The 19,881-nt window shown below is 38.7% G+C and overlaps 1 protein-coding gene across 1 annotated transcript in view; it reads left to right on the top strand.

Moving 5' to 3' along the window:
- The window catches only part of PHC3 (polyhomeotic homolog 3), a 42,883-nt gene extending 24,195 nt beyond the window's left edge, over positions 1 to 18,688 (top strand). Inside the window, exons 7-15 of the mRNA XM_015819120.1 lie at positions 3,271 to 3,508; positions 4,632 to 5,485; positions 7,007 to 7,157; positions 10,217 to 10,470; positions 12,453 to 12,612; positions 14,804 to 14,918; positions 16,306 to 16,459; positions 16,555 to 16,786; positions 18,534 to 18,688. Coding sequence (XP_015674606.1) covers positions 3,271 to 3,508; positions 4,632 to 5,485; positions 7,007 to 7,157; positions 10,217 to 10,470; positions 12,453 to 12,612; positions 14,804 to 14,918; positions 16,306 to 16,459; positions 16,555 to 16,786; positions 18,534 to 18,688 — 2,313 coding nt within the window. The remainder of the gene's footprint in view (positions 1 to 3,270; positions 3,509 to 4,631; positions 5,486 to 7,006; positions 7,158 to 10,216; positions 10,471 to 12,452; positions 12,613 to 14,803; positions 14,919 to 16,305; positions 16,460 to 16,554; positions 16,787 to 18,533) is intronic.
- The last annotated feature ends 1,193 nt before the right edge of the window (positions 18,689 to 19,881 follow it).

The following is a 19,881-nucleotide window of genomic DNA, read 5'->3' as shown; positions in this document are numbered from 1 at the left end:
ATAATAATAAAACATGACAGTATCACAGTAAATCATAAGAATAACAGCCAATATTATTACACAGATTGAGTGAAAATAAAGAGACAATTACAGGAGTTAATAAGAGGGACCAATCTTCAAAGAAGGGTATATACAGGTAATTCAGGTTTGTAAAAATGGTATTAATAAAAAAGCTAAAACTTGTGTCAGTTGAGGTGTCCAAAGTACTCAAAACAGCAATGGATTTCTTCAATTATGATGCAGCGATTTTTGTAAGTCAGCATGAATTTGTCAAAAACTCAACTCATTTCATTTTTAGATCTGGTACAAATTGTGGAAGGTTTTGAGTAGAATATATTTCGACATAAAATATATAATAGTTTTATTATAATTTAATTAGCAACTACCGGCAGTTAAATATGGTCTGGATATTATGTCTAATCACTGGCTTAGACATAATATTTGAAAAATGGTACTCAAAAGTTTTTATCAATGATTTCTCATCAAACTGAAATTCAGTATCAAATGGAGGCAATGTAGTTGGATTGTGGGCCAGTATTCCTCACTATTTTAATTAATGATTCGGACAAAGAGGTGGGAAAAAATAGTTTATCATATTTGTAGATGATCCAAAAGTGGATGAGATCACTAATATTCCAGAAGAAAGAAAAAATGTGATACAGTATAGAGTAGAGCAGTAAGTTGAAAATAGTAGCCAGGAATTTAATAGAAACAAATGCAAAGGAACTAGATATATTTAGCTTTAAGAAAAGATTAGTGCGGGACAACATTTTCAGATACATGGCAATCAAGACCTGCTCTATAGTACAAAAGTGTAACACATATAATATTAAATTGTAAGAAGGCAAACTTAAGTCAATAAAACTTCCTAAGAGCAGAAGTTCAACACTGGCATCGGTAACCACTTGTTCCCCTTCCAAAAAAGTATGGTTATCCTTCTACTGACTATATTCATGTAAATCTAATTAATCATCTATCAGGCATACTTTAATTATACTGCTCCATAGAAAGTTGCAGCACATAGTAAATTGTAGCTACTCTCAAAAATAAAGAGTCGGACCGGTTTAATATTTGGATAGGAAAGAACCCAGAAATCCCAAGGCCATAAGATTAGACAATGTCCCAGGAAAAGGCATTGGCAAATTTATTTCCATATCATTAAAAAAAACTAGCTGTAATCTCAATGTGGAAGAATCTTACCTTTTTTCTGAATGGGGATTAGACTCTGTACCCTAAATTACCCTTTTCTTTCTTTTAATGTTTATTTCATTGCTGTCTGGAGTTTTTAAATAATAAATTACAATTACATAAATGAGATTTTGACCTAAACCAAATTAGTTTCAGGAACACGTCTACAAAAGTCTGCATTTGATAACATATACAGTAGCCAACAGCATCAAGGCAACAGTCACTTCAAAATGCATATCTGCATATCTTAAAATAAGTTTCATGTTTAAAAATTCAGAAAATAGTTTGTGGAGTCCTTGGTTATTTGCTTACAGGCATTTCATTCCCCAAATAGGTAAGATTTTCAGTGCTAGAAGTGTTTATTTGTTGATCTATTTCTTTTTTCTTTTTTTGACAAATTTCACAAGTTATTTTCAATACCATGCAAATTATAGCGAAAACACTGAAAATGTACTAAGATCTTTTGAGAGAGCTATAAATGTAGGAGATTTTGATAAATGTGGAGAGAGGTGGCGCCAATGGAGTGATTAGACAGGGCTTAGGTCACCTCTGCAGCTTGATCTATTAACATTGAGAAAGTCTTGCGGAAAACAACTGGGAGATTTTTCTTAAAAAAAAATAAATCTTGAAAACATGACAAATACCAAATGGGGAATATGCGGAAGTTTCCATTACAGAATATTTTGATTTAGAAGTTATCCAGTCTCAAAACAAAGCCTTCTCTGAGATTGCACTGTTTATGGACCACTTCAAACTGCCTGATTGGAAGTTCATTAGGGAACTTTTGTTCTTTCTTGCTACTATTAGCTCTTCCAGTGAGCCAGGAAGTTCCCAAACTACAGGTAGTCCTCAATTTACAACAGTTCATTTAGTGAACGTTTGAAGTTACGACACTGAAAAAAGTGACTTAATGACCATTTTTCACCCTTGCGGCTGTCCCAGCATCCCTATGGTCACATGATTTACATTCAGATGCTTGACAGCTGGTTCATTTTTATGACGGCTGCAGTGTGCCGGGTTCATGTGACCATCTTTTGCGCCTTTCTAACAAGCAAAGTCAATGGGGAAGCCAGATTCACTTAACAACCATGTTACTAATTTAACAACTGCAGTGATTCGCTTAACAAACGTGGCAAGAAAAGTCATAAAACAGAGCAAAACTCATTTAACAAATTTCTCACTTAGCAACATAAATTCTGGCTTCAATTGTGGTCGTACGTCGAGGACTACCTGTACCTGAGAAAAATGAAGTGTGAAACGTGTTTCTCTACAGATTTGTTTTTCTATATTTTTAACATAGTGGTAAGCATTTTGGAAAGACATTCTGCATGCCAGCCCTGGTCTGCTTTTTCTCCTCCTTTTGTCTTTTCCATATTCACTTGTCTTTCCAGAACACCACAAAACACAAGTATAGACTTGCACTAAATGGACTGAAATCTGAGAAAAATGATTTGTTCCAGCCCATTGTCTTGGTTGCAGTTCTTTCTCCTGTTCTTCAAGTTTGTTTTTTTTTAAACTGTCCATTACACTTTGTCTATGTGAAATCCACTCCCCATTGCCAATACAAGGCTTGTCAGTTTAATTTAGACTATATTCTTTTTCTCAACTAGGACAATGCTTTTGTTAGTTTCAACATTTGGCATGTGTCTGACATTAAATACTTGTTATTGTGAAACTTGATCCTGGTTTGTTTTTCTGTCACATATTGAAAATACCCAATTTTTTTTCAATATTAGAAAAAAAAAATCCAGAGGGGTGTGTATGTGCGTGTGTATTTAAATGATTTATAGAGCTTCCCATCTCACAACAGCAACTCTGGGCACCGTACAAAGATTAAACCCATCTAACAATATGTCCCCCATGATGCCCTGATTAAAACAATAACCCTGAAAACAAAAAAGCCACATCGCAACAAAACTCACCTAACTTCTTAGCCTAAGCCTTATGAAAAGCTGATAGAATCAAAGCCATCTAAATCTCTGGGAGGAATTACTGTTCCTCAGAGCAGGCACAGCCACAGACAATGCATGTATTTACATGAAAAGATACCTTTAAAAATATTTATTTGCTTTTTTTTTTTAGGTCCAGAATTTGACTTTGCGGAGTCAGAAGCTGGGTGTATTGTCTGCTTCTCAAAATGGAACACCCAAGAGCTCTTGTCAACCCCAGACATTAGCTGTGTGTCCTAGCAAATCTGTAACCAGTGCCAAAGCCAGCCAATCAGATCTAGAAAGCAGAAGGAAAGGAGACAGCCCAAATGCTGAGCCTCGAAGTCCAGCTGTTACCCGTACGTCAAGTATTCATCAGTTAATGGCACCAGGTAGGACAATCCAATTACATTTTAAGGATGTTCCTTTACAGTTAAGACTTTTGTTTATGCATTTGTCAATTTGTTGCCACCTCAATCACCAAGTACCAAAAACACTTGATTTGTAGTCATTATTATGTCAATTGGTTTGCATCCAATAATGTGTCGGCTAAGGTACAAAATCTGAAGCTCTATGAAATTAAAGGAGGCTCTTCGTTGGTGGGAACTCATTTCATATGAAGCGCTTGGACTAAGGGAGCTGAAGTCTCTGCTGTCTCTTTGTCTCTCCTATATCTCCTATTGTTAATGACTAGACAGCTGTGATATTAGGAGCACTGATGAGATTTTTTTTCCAAAGGAGAAATCTGATGTACCTGAATTATTAGATATGGGAAGTCAGCATTTACAATATTTTAATTTATTAAAGAAAGCTAAGAAAGAAAAGAAATGAATCACCTGTGTATAAACATTTGAAAAGGTTTTGTCACTTAACAGAACTAGTTGTACTGATTAGAAGAAATGTAGCGTTTCAGTACACAATTCAGTAAATTCAGAAATTAGTGGGCATCAAATGTTAGATTCAAAGCTCTACTTGAAAACTACCCTTGAATTACATGTAGAAATTAAGCAGCATTAATAACCCTGTACATATATTTTCCTTGCCCTGCATTGGATCCAGAAAGTGATAGTCATTGCTTTATTTCATTGTTTAATAAAATAAAGATAAAGTGGAATTTATTTAGTTCTTGCTGTTAAAGTTCAAAGCAAGACATCTATTATATATCACTTAAGGTACAAGATTTTTTTTCTTGCTTTGAATGTGTTGTTTTTCCTAGAATTTCAGTTGTATAAATCCTTTGATAAAACTGCTTAGGTCAAAGGTTTCTAAAATTATTTTTAAAAACCAGTCAAATCAAAACATCTTAGGGATTACTTTACACAAACTTTAAGTTTTGTTGTATATGATCACAAATGCCTTTCTCTTAAAGCTTTATCAAATTCAGGTATCATGAGATATAATGGGTAGACCTACCTACTTAAATATTGGTATTTATCTGAAAATAAGCATATTGTAACGGCTTTCTGTGCTCTTAAGGAGATATTAACTGTAAATTTTCCCATTTTTATTGTGTAGCCTCATATTCTCCGATGCAAGCTCATTCCCTGTTAAAACATCAGCAGCCCCCTCTTCACTCACCACCTTCCAAGCTCTCTCACCATCAGCTCATCTTTCAGCAGCAGCAAGTCCAACCAATCACACTCCAGCAGCCTCCCAGCCACGAAGCCACTCCGTTCCAGCACTGTACCCCCCTTCAGAGCCATCCTCTGACTCCAGAACCCGCCATTGCCCCATCCCAGCACTGTACCCCTGTCCATGCCCACCCCCCTCCACTTTCTCCAACCCCAACCCCATCCCCACAACAATCCGTTGTGGTATCCCCACTACCGCCTACTTCGCCCAGCCAGTCCCCAAGTATAATTATCCACCCCCAAACTCTTATTCAGTCCCATCCACTAACATCGTCCACACTCCAGTCCGAACATAACCCCATGCAAGCTGACCACAGTTCAACAGAATCAGCCTCACAGTCCACCGCTCTTCCTCCCCAGTTGTCCCCTTCCCCAGTAGTCCACGTGGGACCAGCAGATCACCCTTCCGTGCTGTCTCCCAGCCAGCAGATATCATCGCCATCATCTCACCAACAGTACCCAACCTTGCAGCCAGCGCCAGTTCCACTTGCAACTTCACAGCTGTCCTCAACTCTAGCCCACCCTCAGCAGATGCCCCTTCCTCCTGTTCCGTCTTTGCAAGTCCAGCCTGAACTTTTGTCCCAAGATCAGGTTTTGGTACAAAACACCTTAGTTTCTGAGGAGGAGCTTCCTGCTGCTGAAGCTTTGGTCCAGCTGCCGCTTCAGACTCTTCCGCCTCCCCAAACAGTTGCAGTAAACCTCCAAGTGCAACAAGCAGTACCTATTGAGACCCCAGTGGTAAGCCTCTGGTGAATGACTTCCTTTCTAGTTTTAAAACTACCGTATGTGAAAGATGGACAAGTGAAAGCTATCTGAAATACAGTATTTGTTGGCATTAGGTTCCTGCTGAGAAACCAGAACTTTGAAGCAATGTAAGCACTGTTATAATAGGGAATGTGCAAAACTGTAGAAGGCAGACCTAGGTAGCGCATTTTGTACAGGAGAAGCAAATTCATCCCTCAAAACGTTAAAACAACTGTATCCTTCAGAAAGCTCATCATAATTGTTTCAGCTATGCTGAGCCTTCTGAAGAGAGTAGCTATTTTAATGCTTAAAGGAGAGGGGCTTTGCCTGCCCCTGTGTGCTTGGCATTGCCCCCTTACTAATGCTTTGCAAAACTCTAGTAAAACTTAGTAAGCACTTATTTATTTGAGAGGTAATTGATGATATAATGATTTATTTTGTCTGTTTACTGTTTCCTTTCTAAAATGTCAAGGGACTTTTATCAGGGATGAATTCCAATTTTAAATTTAATATACTGTAGTTTTATAAGTTTTAGGTATTTTCTTTTTATAGAAATAGGAGTTTATAATCAGTATGCATAGTTTTTCTTTACTGTTATATTTCTATCCACCGAGTTGCCAGGATTCTGTGGATGGTTCACACATAAAAAACGCAGGAATAATAAAAACACAACAACGCCTGAGTTAAATTTTTAAAACCCACAAAATAAAACAAAGTAATTCATGAGCAACAGCATTTGGCAAGCATGAGGGTAAAATAATGTTCAAGGTGAATGGAAAGGATCAAAGAAATTGCAGAATTATCCTTAGCTAAAATTATTTCTACAGAAAGGTCAAGATAGTAGACATTTATCTATGCAGTCACCAGAAATCAAGCTTAATTCAGTGCTTCTTAAAGTCAACAATAACACAAACATCTCAAAACCACAATTACAGTTGTAAAAGATTTGCAATATATGCTTCTTCATCTTCTAAACCAGCTTCTCAGAATAATTCCACATAAAGTGGCCAATTTTAAAAAGCAATGTCAGATTTCTGATTAATTTGTTTATTCCAAAAAAACATGTTTAGACAATACAGGCTTAAAACAATAATATCTTCTAAATTAATTTCTTCCATCTCTCCCTCTCTCTCTCTCTCTCTCTCTCTCTCTCTCTCTCTCTCTCTCCCTCTCTCTCTCTCTCTCTCTCCCTCTCTCTCTCTCTCTTTAGTAAATAATAATTTAGTAAATTATTTAGTAAATAATAATTTAGTAAATTATTCTTTAGTAAATTGTTCTTTAGTAAATAATAATTTGATTATTGAATAATTTGATTCAGCCTGCCAAATCTAATCTGTTTTTAAGGTTTTGCCTTTAAAAATTAAATACATTTCTTTAGAATTGTTTTTAATAGTAAATTGACAGTAGTTGCATTTACATTTTAATAATTTTTCATATAGTTTCCTAGAAAGCTAACAAAATTAACAAAATACCCACAAAGCTTGACTCTAAAGAAGGTTGATTTGTTCAATGCAGCTTTATCAGGAGCAAGATATATGTGAAGATGAGATGCCTGAGGACTCAGATGGTGCCCGTATGGTTAGGACTCCCACCCCACCAACGCTGTCACCACCAGCTATAACTTTAAGAAGCAGAGAAGAGCTTACTTATGAAGACTCTTTTCCAGGTGAAAAAAGGACACCGTGTGGTATTGTTACTAAGCCTAGCTTCTGGTTCTGATTTCTTGTTTCATCGTATCACCTTTAAGGCTAAGAGCTGTGCAGTAAGATCAAGGGAACAACTCTGACACGTTGTCCTGAATAACTGAACTCTTTCTTGGCTTTAGCAAATTGCTGAAGGCACTTTGAAAGTCAGGCTTGTTGCTTTGTTGTTGTAAATTGAAAGCAAGAATGTGGAGCCTCATAGATTAGATTGCCTGGTCTTAAGAACATAAAGTCACCCTGGTGCAAGGCAGAAAGAAGAGGGGGAATGTCATCAACTGATCTGTCTTGATCTTGACACCCTAGGCCAGTGGTGGCGAACCTATGGCATGCGTGCCAGAGGTGGCACGTAGAGCCTTCTCTGTGGGCACGCACACTGCAGCCACTAGCAGCTCGCGCAGGTCCATTAGGCTGCCGCCGCCCAAAGCAGCAGCCCCACCCAGCACAAAGCAGGCAAAATGGCCGGCTAGCAAGCTCGAGTAGAGATGTTAGAGTATCGAGGTAGCCACGCCTACCTGGCCACACCCACCCAATCTGCTGTGACCACCCTGACCACGCCCACCCAGTGGGCCACACACCCCGCCCTCCCTGAGGGAACCACAATGCTGATGCGACCCTGGCACTTTGCAATAAATAAGTGGGTTTTGGGTTGCAGTTTGGGCACTCGGTCTCTAAAAGGTTCGCCATCACTGCCCTAAGCATAGGGCACTTGTATTTTTGCAGCTGAAAAATACTGGAGGCAAAGGAGAGGGCTGGTTGTATTATGTACACAAGTATATGGGGGCTACAGAGTTGGAAAGAAATCCCAACCTCCATATTATCAGGTGAAGAAAATAGTAAGAGGCAAGCCCGACAGAAAAGACAACATAAAGCCCTCAGTAACTGATAGTAGGATGACTGAGTCTTGCTGAGTTGTAGGAATTAGAGAAAATAATGAGATTATATATATTGCCTGAGGTGAGTTTTTCCCTACCTGATGAAAGGGAACCATTAAGAAACTGAAACTTCCAAACTTTCTAGAGCTACAAAACTCTGATCATCTGCAAGCTAGGTGTCGGTAATTGATATAAAATATATTGTGTCTATAATTGTTTCTCATTGCGTGCTAAGTTCCCACGACAAACATTGCATTTCAACCTCCATTTTAGCCCACTGATTCATTTGGTTAGCTAAGTAATCTTCCATTATTGCATTTATTTGCACAGGGCAGTTACATCACATTAAAATTGAAGCCGGATTCAGACAAATTAGAACAGCTTCAGGGAAAGGCAGGCTAACCAGAGGACTAGAAATGAAGTCCTAGGAAGAGAGGAAGAGAGAAGGGACTGGAAACGGTCAACTGTGAGAAGAGAAGACTAAAAGGGGATACAGTGGATCTCTTTATACACCTAAAGGGATGTCAGAGTGGTCCTTAGTGCCAAGCTTGGTTGTTTTCTTGCAGACATTTCATTACCCAAACTAAGTAACATTCAGACAAAAGCACTGATGATGTTACCTAGTTTGGGTAATGAAGTGTCTGCAAGAAAACAACCAATCTCAGAAAGCACCAAGGACTCCTCATTTCAATCCTGAGCTACAGGATATAAATGCAATAAACTTAAACTTAAACTTTAATTGAGAGAGATGTCAGAGGAAAGAAGGTCAAGAACTGTTATTTTAGAATTCAACACAAGGAAGAATTAAGTTATAGGGGGAGAAAAGCTAACAGCAGTGCAGGTTAATAGACCCTGCTTGAGTCCCAAAACTCAAGCTCTCTGCAAACCTCAGAAGAGCAGTAGATAAGAGTGCACAGCTGGGAATTACTACTTGAGTTATTCCTTGTGCGTTTTCTTAAAAGCAAGCAGGGATGAACACTTTCAGAAATAGAACATTAGGGTAGCTCAGTGGTAATGGGAAACTTTATTATCCACATGGGCTATATGCAAGGCTTTGGTGGTAGGCTGGACATTGTCAAGAATACATTCATAACGGAAGCCTTGATGCAGCTGAGATTACTAGAAGGAAGGGGATAAAGCCATCCTGCTCTTTAAACATAGGGCTCTCCCTTACTAGCTTGTCAATCTGGAAGCCACTGATGATTTTCTGATTTATTGAAGACCTCTTTTGCAAAGCCCAACAACCATAGAGTTCTTTTAGCCCAAAACCAGAGCCTTGGATACTCTAGATCAGACATGTCAAACACAAAGCCCGGGGGCCAGATGCTGCCCACAAAGTGGTTTCATGTGGCCCGCAAAGCCATCCTGGAAACAGTGAGGGAATGGCCCCCGCTGCCTTGGCCCCGCCCTCTGGGTGCATGTGGGGAGGTGTCACCCTTTGTGAGGAAGGAAGAAATGGACCATGCCTTGGCGCTTGCCCCGGTCCCACCCCCTTCTGCCAGAGACCCTCAGATCTGTCTCACTCCTGCCCAGGCCCCCACAGGCACCCTTGACGCAAACGATGTAGAGCTGGCCATGCCCACACAGTAGGCCACACCCACTCCATCCACGCCCACCCAGTAGGCTGCACCCACCTTGGCCACACCCACCCAGCCCCCCGAGGGCAAACGCAATGCTGATGCGGCCCTCAATGAAATTGAGTTTGACACCCCTGCTCTAGAATCTGTAACAGAGAATGCTTTACATTCATCAGGACTCGCAGGTCAAAGAAATCTAATTTAGTTGTTGGGTCTTGCAGAAGTAGAGCCTTCCAGAAATCTAGAGGTGGCTGCAATTGGGTAAATAAATTTGCTGGAGCAGGTAAGTTAAGAGGAATCGGGAGATATGATCAGCCTCACGAGGGCAGCAAAGCCCCAATAGAACCACAGGCTTCCTGCTCCAGGATAAATTAATGTGTGGAAACTATATGTCCTCTGAAGCATTCGTATGGTCCCCAGATCTACTTCATTTTCCAAACTTACATGTCAGTTCATGCAATAAATATTGGAAGAGACTTCCGTAGTAGCAAGTTATGAATAAAAGTGATGCTTTCTATAACTATGAAGATATATATGAGTTATTTAAAAAAACATACATTACTTTTTTTCCAGAACAAGAGGGACATTCTTCAATGGCTTCATCAGTCAGCGCATCTGTAATTAAATCACCATCAGACCCTTCACATGCCTCTATTCCACAGCCACCTCTTTTGCTCCCAGCAATTGCAACAAGGACTAACAGCGCATCAGTGTCCAATAGAAACCCTAGTATAGAAAACAAACTTCCACAGGCTATCGTTAAACCACAAATCCTGACTCATGTTATTGAGGGCTTTGTGATCCAAGAGGGTTTAGAACCATTTCCTGTAAGTGTAAAAATACATCATTGCACCTTGTACGTGTGATATTTTCCTTTTAAAAGGCAATGTGCTGTGGTTATTTGGGGCTTCTGTTTCTTTATTCCTTGTTATTCTGAATAATTTAGATTAACTGTCTTCTTAATAATTATTGTCTGGTCTTCATGAAGTGAATGGAATTTATGTTTGCTGCCCAACAGTGTTCTGAACTTTAGTGGCTACAATCAGATTGAGCTCTGCCAGAAAAAAAAACCAGACAACTCACAAAAACATATGCCTTTTAATACAATTTGTTGATTGGAAAAGGTGCTACTAGATTCTTCGAGAATATTTGCCACCATAGACTCTTCCTATAATCTCTGCCTGAAGAGTTAATGTTCCTACCCACCAAATTGGATAATAGGGTAATTAATAAGAAATTAATGTTCTTTGTTTACGGAGCACCCACCATCCATATGTTAAATTAATCACATGGGTGGTTGGGTGCCCATAAATAAAGAAAATATGTGAGATCATAAAATGCAACTTTTTAGAGAAGACTCCTCATCCTTTTGGCTCATGTTGAGTCTATTAAGAGTAACCATAAGACTGAATCTCCTTTCCCGAACATCAACAGCATTCTCATCAAAGTCACTTCTGATGAACTGCATAGCTAAATATATTTGATAAATAACATTCTGATGGAACCATAATTCTTAGTAATGACTGTATTTACTCCCTGTCAATCTCTAAACCAGGGGTAGTCAACCTTGGCTCTTTTATGACTCGTGGACTTCAACTCCCAGAATTCCTGAGCCAGCTAAGCTGGCTCAGGAATTCTGGGAATTGAAGTCCACGAGTCATAAAAGAGCCAAGGTTGACTACCCCTGCTCTAAACCATGTCGATGCTGGGAAGAAAAATGCATAACCTCAGCATAAATGTCAGGGATTGGTCCATCAATAATTTTGGATTGGAGATTTTTTTAAAAAACAAAACAGTGTCTCTTACTGTTTTTAAGTTACATTTAAAATATATTTAAAACTGATTTGTTTTTAGTTATTTTTGTTTTGAGATATTTTTTTTTAATACTTAGGCTGAGGGCAGGGGTTCAAGAGAGACAAGATCCATAGCTGAGGAATATTCAGCACGTGTTTGAGAAGTGTTGTTCCTCATGTTGATTTTTGTTTGTTCTTTCCACTGCCTTTGAGTGAAAGCCAGTTCTTTCCTAGGGGTAGGTGGCTTCTCAAAGAAGATAAACCACCAGGGTAGAAGTAGGGTGACATTTTCCATTGGGCAGGAAGCATGGACTCTTCTGCCTTTTTGTTGAAGACAGGGTATAACTAAGGCTCAGTACTATTCTGTTTCATAAATGCAATTATTTGTACTCCTTTATTATTAAATGTATTATTAAATGTAAATGTACTGTAAGCATTCAGCGCAGCTTACAAAATTGCACATAAGAGCTGCTCATCCAAAGGCAAATAGAAAATACGAAATACACACACACACACACACTGTAAATATAAATATGTGTGTTTTCAACTTACGGCCTTTCATCCTAAAGTTTGTTACTCTCTTTCATAACGAAAAAAGTGGTATTTCTCAGTCTGTTTTTCCTGTTTATGTCAGGGATGGAAAGGGATGGCAGAATATAATCCATTTCCTATGAAAGGAATAGAACAGTAGCTCAGAATAACATTTTTATTTTTTTTCTGTGGTATCTCATTACAAAGCCACAAGTGCAAATTTTATTTTTTCCTCTTCATATCTCCATATTTCATTTCACATTTTCTTCCATATGTTGGTTCACCCATAGCCTCTGGACCCCAAATGGCTACATTAGTGCCTGTCTTTGAAATTGATGGAAGCATCTAATATATGGCTCTGTATGTCCTTGTAGCAGTATCTAGGCTATAAGATTAGCAAAGCCCTGAAATCTTCAAACACTTGATATGAGAAACCATACTTTTTTGGGGGGGGGTTTAATGATTCCATCTTTCTCTCTTAACAGGTAAGTTGCTCATCTCTTCTGACTGACGAGCCTGCAAAAAAGAGACTCTTGTTGGAGGAGCAAGTTGTGAATATTATGTGTGTCGAACCAGAGCTTCAGAACAATGCAAAACTTGCAGAGAATTCCTCGGACACTGAGCTGGAGGACATAATTACTGAAGGTTTTTGTATTTCATTTAATCTGTATGAATATTTATTCCTCTATTTTCTCAGGCACTTTAAATATCATCCTGAGTTGCCTTCCCACTTTTGAGATACCAGATTCTTAAGAGAGTTTGTTGCAAGGAGATTACAAATCAAAACTATCTTTAAGGTGTCAATGCTGAAACTGCAATGGGACATTCTATACCTGCCTTTAGGTTTTCATGTTAGCTGAACTTAAAGGGCTCTGGAAGAAGATGTATATCCCCATCTTCATCAGAAGCGCTGTTGTAACTAAATGGGAATAAAAGTTGCATTGGCTGCATGAATGGGTGTCTTGAATCCATCGTTAAATTCCTGCTGGTGGTAATCTGGTGAATGCTTCAGCTCATCCAGAGTTTATTGAATATTAACAGAATCTATTCAAATACAGTGGTTGGCAACTTGCATTGAACAGAATAAGGTGGAAAACCCAAACGTTTATAGGTTAAAATGTACATTATTATTATTATTACCACCACGGGCAAGCAATATTCATTCTATCAGGGCATATAGATAGTCATCAACTTAACAACCACAATTAAGCCCCTAATTTCTGTTGTTAAGTGAGACATTTGTTAAGTGGGTTTTGCCTTTCTTGCCATAGTTGTTAAGTGAATCACTACTGTTCTTTAGTTAACAACACGGCTTCCCCATTGACTTTGCTTGTCAGGTCGCAAAAGGGGATCACATGAACCCGGGACAGTGCAACCGTCATAAATATGAGTCAGTTGCCAAGCATCTAAATTTTGATCATGTGACCAATGGGATGCTGCAATGGTCATGTGTATGAAAAACGGTCATGTCACTTTTTTCAATGCTGTTGTAATTTCAAACGATCACTAAATGAACTGTTGTAAGTTGAGGACTACCTGTAATTCTGTGAGTTAAAGGTTTCGAATATTTTCAATTTTAAACTTGATTGTGGGATATAATATAGTTAAATTTGGCACCACCGTGTTATTACTACATATTGGAGGGTTTTTTTTCCCTCACTCTATAAAAGTCAGAGGTTTGACATATGACTGAGTAGTTTAAGTGATGGAAATTATTAGAGTACTTCTTGTGGGGTTTTTTATAAAAAATATGAATTTACCTGGAAAATATCATGTCTCATTAGTCCTAAATTTATTAATTTGGAGGACAAGCCATGTTATCAATCTTATTTTTAATTTTAATGAGCCTTGTATACAGAACGGTAGTTCTGAATGCTGAAATTTGTAAACCTGGGTATGTAGGAACTCTTTTATTTGCTAAATTATATATGTTTTTACAGGATCAGAAGACGTACAATTTCAAACTAAAATGCATGGAACAACACAAAGTGCCTGTTTTTGTATACTAGACACTAGAGAGTAAAATTGAATAACATGGATGGTCTTGGCATTAAAAACTCTGAACTTCAGATTAAAAGAATTTGGTTACCAAATAGGAAATTACAGGTAGTCCTTGCTGAAGGATGTCAGTTGTCATTGGTTGCCATCTTTAAATGAGGACTGCACAGGATGTTGAATTAAGGATGTCACGTGATCATAACTTCTGACTCTTCTCCATTGATTTTACTTGTGGGAAGCTGGAAGGGAAGGTCACAAATCATGATCCTATGATCATAAGATTGCTGCAACAGCTGGAATTTAGAGAAGTAGTTGTCAGTACCACATATTCAGTGGTATTGCAAGTTCCAACAGTTGTTAGTGTATCATTAAGTAATATCTGTCATTAACTAATCATTAAGTACTTAGTAACATCTGTATTTCTGATGTTGAGCCACTGACATTTTAAGAAGATGGAACTAGGAGCGCTGGTCATTTACTTCGATTGCACAAAAATATTTTCAATCAAATCTTTATTTTTTTTTATTTGTGACTATATTACACAATTGTGCTGAGGTTCCTAGGGTGAGGCAGTCCACAATGGATAGCTTTTTATTTGATCTTAATCTGACAGAACTGATGCTATGTTCTTGATTTACTTCATTTTTTCTTTGTTTAAAAAAAACTTGTTTTTAAATCACTGAAGGTACACTCATGAGGAAAGGCCTTCCTCATGACCAACAGCTGCCAGATGCCAGATCATTTTGGCATACAATTCCCCATGACATGAGAGTTTCAAACACATTTGTTGCAATGGGATGGTTCAAACTAACTGCATTTATTCTGCTATTTCCTTTAGAGGGACTAGATGAGATGGAAACAGATCTCCTCAAGTGTGAATTTTGTGGGAAAATGGGGTACGCGAACAAATTCCTGAGGTCAAAACGGTTCTGCACCATGTCCTGTGCTAAGAGGTATTCTTCATTAGTTATCTTTCTAGATATTGTAAAAACCATGAGTAGAGCACAGGATTTCGAATCAAATTCTTATGTACTAAGTCAGATGAGTCCCAAACATAGGTGCTTACTATGATGATCCTGAGTAAAGGATCTGCTGGTTCCATCCATAAGGATATGGTATTAAATGATTGGGTATATATATTTTAAGACAAGCTTGGAAGTCAGAAATATTATTTATACCCTGGAACAGATTAATACCTGTGCTTGTAACATTCTCTCTCTCTCTCTCTCTCTCTCTCTCTCTCTCCCTCTCTCTCTCACACACACACACACACACACACACACACACACACATACACACATACACACACACACACCTCTCTCATTTCTGCCTCCAATATTTTACTAAGGTGAATTAGCAGACATTAGATTTTTTTTTCTTTTTCCAGATTTCTTCTGTGCCTTCAGATTTGTAAGCTGTTTAGTCAATTGTATTTAATCAGAAACTTGTAACACAATAAACAACATTAGAGAAAAATAATATTTTGAAAATGGAGCTCAAGTTCAATACATTGGAAAAATGATTCTTTATAAGTCAAAAGCAATTAGAACAAAAAAGGAGGCAGGTTGTTCAACCTCAGCAATATTAAAGGAAAAAAAAAACAAAGCTCATTTTAAACTGTAGTAGTATTGTAGTAGTGTGGAGAAATACATCTTCTAGCCTGTCCTCAGCCAGGTTTTTGAATCAATCGCGCTCTCTCACCCCAATCTATCTCACGGGTGGATATTGCAGGAATAAAATAAAATAAAAACCACTGTATTAGCCACAGTGACTCTTTGGGCAAGCTATAAAAGAAATGCACACCCACACGCACACACACACACAGCACTTAATATAAACGTTTCAGTTCAAATCTTTACTTTTTAAAAAAAATTGTGAATATATTTTGTAATGAAGTGACTACATCAGTTAAAGCCACAATAGTTAATGAGTCAATTTCTTCCAGCTTATGAATGGTTGGTATGTGTTTCATCCAAAGTATTGAAACGAACATTATATATTTATTTATTTGAACTACGAGTTGACTCTGAATCTTAACATCTTTCTGTGATGAGGCTAAAGCACTAGGGCCAGGGGTAGTCAACCTTGGCTCTTTTATGACTCGTGGACTTCAACTCCCAGAATTCCTGAGCCAGCATGGCTCAGCTTGGAAACCTCTCCCTTTCCCCTCAGCATGGCTGGCTCAGGAATTCTGGGAGTTGAAGTCCACGAGTCATAAAAGAGCCAAGGTTGACTACCCCTGCACTAGGCCATCTCTTCTAACCCCATTTTGATAGTGTCCATTGTAGAAGCGTGAGCGTACGTAATAATGCTTGCATACCTTTCACCATTTGCATCTAGGTATAATGTGAGTTGCGGTAAGAAATTTCGCTTGTACGCCTCAGACAAGAGCAGCCGTTGGAGCAGCCGTAGTCCAGATAACCCAGGTCTTGGGCCGCGAGGGAGGCGGCCAAGTGGCTCTGATGGAGCTCCAAGGGAACACTTCCTTAGACAGGTCTGTAGAATGCTAATTGAACTCCACGGTGTCCTTTTACAAGAGTCACAAAGGAAAATGGTTATACTCTGGTTTGTCTGTACTACATTTTCCAGCTACCAATTACTTATCCATCTGCAGAAGAAGACGTGGCCTCTCAGGAAGACAACGTGCCGGTTGCCATGACCACTCGCCTGCGGAGGCAAAGTGAGAGAGAAAGGGAGCGTGAGCTTAGGGAACTGAGAATTCGGAAAACAGCCGACAACATGGATTTGTTGCCAGCCATGCAGTCGGTCCCATCAGGGTGGACCGTTGAAGATGTCTGGGCCTTCATTCATTCTTTACCCGGTACGCAACTGAAATCTGGGTCAACTTGCTAAGAACGATAGAGGGCAGGCTTGCTGGGAGGGGAGTACAGGTAGTCCTCGACTTACGGTCGCAGTTGAGCCCAAAACGTGTGTGGCTAGGTGAAACGTCCCATTTTATGACTTTATGACTTTTCATGCCACAGTTGTTAAGTGAATCACTGCAGTTGTAAAGTTAGTAACACGGTCGTTAAATGAATCCGGCTTCCCCATTGACTTTGCTTGTCAGAGGGTCACAACAGGTGATCACATGGCCCCGGGACACTGCGACCGTCATAAATATGAGCCAGTTGCCAAGCATCTGAATTTTGATCACATGACCAAGGGGATGCTGCAAGGGTCGTAAGCGTGAAAAACAGTCATAAGTTACTTTTTTCAGTGCCGTTGTAACTTTGAACGGTCACTAAAAGAACTGTTGTAAGTTGAGGACTACCTGTATATGAGGTCCGTACTTTGTTGTGAAAAGATTGGGAGAATGTCAGATGTACGGCATATTGCATGTGATAGATCTAGAATTTATTTTCAGAATATTTTGACAAGACTCGCTTATGTATGAAAACTCTTTTTCTGGTTCTTTTCTCAGATTCAACAAGAATAATTTGCATGTGTGACAGGTGACATAACAGGATGGCAGACTGTGTGTACCTTCTGCATTCTGTCATAACTCATCTGCCATACAGTAAGGCTATTTTAAAAGAACGAGTCCGTGGTCCATGTGAAGCCCCATGGGGTTGCACATTATTGTAGGTTGTTTGTTTTTATATAATAATTTATAATAACAAACTTTTTACTAAAGCTTAGAAACACAAAGGTGAAAAACTAATGCAAGCTAAGAAGAATATAAGAAGGAAAAGAAAAAGTATAGTGGAAAAATATATATATAAATAAATGTTCTTGAGGTTAGTGCTTTTCTTTGCAGCACACAAGGTTCTGGTCTCTTTTTTTTTTTTGAGTGAATACTAGGTAGATCTGCAGAGTTTGATAATCAGCAGGAAATGATGTGATGAACAGTATATTGTTGCACCTACAGTAGTTGCCTATTTCAGCCTTTCTTTGAATTATACATTTAATAATATTGTATACATCATCAGTATATCTAAAGCCACACTTGGATGATTCTAGGACAGCTTTCCCCAGCTCTGGCCTTCCACAGATGTATTGGCATTGCAATTCACTGGACACTCTAGGAATTGCAGTCCTAATAAATCTGGAGGGCATCAAAATAGAAGCTAGTTGTACACTGATAGAAATAGAAGTAGAGCAATAGGAATAGCCTTTAGACTTATATATCACTTCACAGTGCTTTACAGCCCTGTCTAAGCGATTTACAAAGTCAGCATGTTGCCCCCAACAACCTGGGTCCTCATTTTACTGACCTCAGAAGGATGGAAGACTGAGTCAACCTTGAGCCAGTGAGACTCGAACTACCAAACTGCTTGCAGTCTGCCATCAGCAGAATTAGCCTGCAATACCGCACTCTAACCAGTGCACCACCACAGTTCTTATATAGTTCATAAAAGGATGGAAAGCCCTAAGAATTAAATGCAATGTGTTCCATAAAATTCAAACATGAACTCAGAGTAAGTTCAGCACAATTACTAAATTCAGATTGGATTCGGATAAAAATGATCCTTTTTATGTACCAAAAAGTTACTGAACCAAGCTGGAAAATCCCTAATTTCAAGGCAGCCATGACTTCCTTTCTTGGTAATGTTTGTTATTTGTTGCAGGTTGTCAAGATATTGCTGATGAATTTCGAACCCAAGAGATTGATGGGCAGGCTCTTCTCTTATTAAAAGAGGATCATCTCATGAGTGCCATGAATATTAAGCTAGGACCTGCACTAAAAATCTGTGCACGGATCAACTCTCTGAAGGAATTGTAGTTGAAAACCAAGGCTTAAACCACAGTTTTAAATTGACTTGTAAAGTAATAAGCCAACATCTCAGTGTTTGATGCAACTATTACTGCTCTGCTTTGCTTTGCTAAGCATTTTTTTCCACATTAAAAACTGTTGGAGGAACATTTTTAATATGAACTTCCAAACTTTCCAGCTGTTCAGCAAGCATACGCTGGGTTGGTTTAAAATGATTTAGTCAAAACCTGAGTGAGGTAGAGTCAGTGGGAAGCTCTAAGAAGTGTATGTAATATGTTATGGGTGATGCTTATTCCAAAAAAGGCAATTACAAGAATTAAGCTTCTTTTGAATATATAACCTTGATTACAGTTTTACATTGTGTTTCTATACACTTTTTTCCTTTATAGAAAGCTTTTACAAATACGGATTAACAGAAGAGTCCACAGAGTCTGTGGAAGCATTGACTATGGTAAAATGCTATGCATTTAATTGTGCTCATTGGATTTCAGTTAATCTTGAGCCTATGGTTTGAAGAGAACCTGTAGTTCACCTTCTCTTCTTTCTTAATCCTGCAGCTCACCCACCGTGGTACCATTTCCTTTAAGTGTGGAAGCTTTTCTGTAAACACATGAGATATTTTGGGAATTCTGCAAACCTTCCTCCATTAGAAATTTTGATCTTACAGATCACATGTGCCCTCCTTGCCAGTTTAAGCAGAACCCCCATCAATGTTTAGTTTCCCCCCCCCCCTTAAATTAGTCAATGGGGAGGCATGAATGGGTGGAGCTTCATAGTGAGTATGATGCATGCAGTAGTATAGCTGCAGGGCAGTTTCTAGTTAACAAAAGCACATACATTATCTCTTTGTATGGCGCTATGTACTGAAGAGGGCATTATGTTACTGTCTTTTTCCCTTTGTTGCTGGTTAATGTAGACCAAAGGAGTTGATGCTCATCTCTCCAATCCCTAGAGTAGAGGCACACCTTCATCCATATGCTAGTGTGCAGCTCTGATAGAGTAGTTTTTAATGAAGTAAAATGGCTACTATGCTTTGTTTACATCTGTCTTTTGTGTCTTTTCCTTCCTTCCTTCCTTCCTTCCTTCCTTCCTTCCTTCCTTCCTTCCTTCCTTCCATGCTGTTAGGGCTGTTATTGGAAGAAGCACAGGTTGAAATTACATTGGTTTCAGCTTTAACATTTTCTCACAGCCCAGTGTTATCT

This window comes from Protobothrops mucrosquamatus, unplaced genomic scaffold (genome assembly GCF_001527695.2).
Source record: "Protobothrops mucrosquamatus isolate PMUCROS unplaced genomic scaffold, P.Mucros_1.0 scaffold861, whole genome shotgun sequence".
Taxonomy (NCBI): domain Eukaryota; kingdom Metazoa; phylum Chordata; class Lepidosauria; order Squamata; family Viperidae; genus Protobothrops; species Protobothrops mucrosquamatus.
The sequence above is the reverse complement of the archived record's forward strand: the minus strand, read 5'-3'. Positions and strand labels throughout refer to the sequence as shown.